General features: G+C 37.8%; 1 protein-coding gene across 1 annotated transcript; it reads right to left on the reverse strand.

Annotated features, from left to right (window-relative positions):
* Positions 1-161: 161 nt before the first annotated feature.
* On the reverse strand, positions 162-548 carry SPOG_05024 (uncharacterized protein; the record flags this gene model as incomplete). The annotated part of the gene is made up of 2 exons (XM_013167473.1): positions 162-403; positions 455-548. 2 exons carry the CDS (start codon positions 546-548, stop codon positions 162-164), a joined length of 336 nt encoding a protein of 111 aa, XP_013022927.1.
* Between the last annotated feature and the right edge of the window lie 850 nt (positions 549-1,398).

Below are 1,398 nucleotides of genomic sequence, written 5' to 3' on the forward strand. Positions count from 1 at the left end.
TTTTTTATCGTTGCTGGTCGACGTGAAAGACTGTCCGACAAAATCTAATCGTGAAATCCAGAATGCATCTTTGGTTTTATTACGTCCTTCAAAATACATAAAACAAGGGCAATGATGCAGCAAATCATTGTAAATTGTTGTGCTTTTCGAATGGCAAAAGTTTAATCACCTAATACAATCTTCTGAATAGCCTCTGGTAAATAATATAAAGAAGACATGGATTTGGTAACTTTATGAATAATCTCCCGAATCTGGTTTTCATTGAAATCAGTGAATTCTGACAAGTCAGTGAATACTTTTTTCCTAAGAGTCGATTGAATGACCGCTGACAACCCCCCTACGCCAAACAATGAACCAATGCTTCTAATCAAATAAAGCGTTGATGTAGATGTAGCATGTGAATCTTAAGGAAACGCAAAAATGAATGAAAATAGAGAACTTGGAAATCCCATACCTTGCCCAACGTTGGCTGGAATCAAAAATAGACCCAGTAGTATTGGTGATATGCCAGGATATATAAACAAACTAAGAACATATCCTAAAGCCATGAGAAGCACTCCCAAAAAAATTAGGCGTCCTACACGAACACGTTGGTGCATCAGAATACCACAAATCAATCCTCCCATAGGTGTAGACAAGGACGGTAAAGCAAGACGAAGTCCGGCTTTGGAAGGGCTATCCCCCAATACCAGTTGAAAAAGTAATGGTAGTGTAAATAAATAGGCATACCCTGCTAATCCAGTGAGAAATCTGATTGTTAAAACAAGGGTACTGTATACTCCTCGAAGCAATTTCAATGGAATCATTGGGCCCGCATTGGGATCGACCACATTTGTACAGGTATAGAAAAACTTAATCCTAATACTAATAAACATAGAAAGAGTCCAAATGTCTGAATGGTTTTTGTACTAGCAAAAGTTGAAACCATTAACAACGCTGTCAACCAAGAAACCCAGAGTAATCCTCCTATTATATCAACACTTTTCAAAAGATTTCGATAATGGTGAGGTTTTGTGAAATTGGCTTGATTTTTTACAGAAAAAGTACCACACGGCAATACTTAACAATGAGAAAGGAACTTGCATGAGAAAACAGAATCTCAAACTAAAACCTTCAAAAAGTTTGCAACAAAAGAGGCTAAATAAAACCGAACATATCCGAAAAAAATAGTCTTAAGTATAATGTTCGCCTTCTTGCCGGAATGATATCCGAGTTACTAATCTTCGTCAGCGTGATCAATCCTCCTCCTCCAATTCCGGTAATGGTGTTTGCAAATATTAAGAAATGAACCTATTAGCAAAGTGGCTCCATAGACAACCAAGACAGAACAGTGCGGATGCCGTCAATAAAACATGCTCGCCTTCCGAAATTGTCTGAAAACGATCCGTATGAAGGCTG

This window comes from Schizosaccharomyces cryophilus (assembly GCF_000004155.1).
Source record: "Schizosaccharomyces cryophilus OY26 unplaced genomic scaffold supercont4.2, whole genome shotgun sequence".
Taxonomy (NCBI): Eukaryota; Fungi; Ascomycota; class Schizosaccharomycetes; order Schizosaccharomycetales; family Schizosaccharomycetaceae; genus Schizosaccharomyces; species Schizosaccharomyces cryophilus.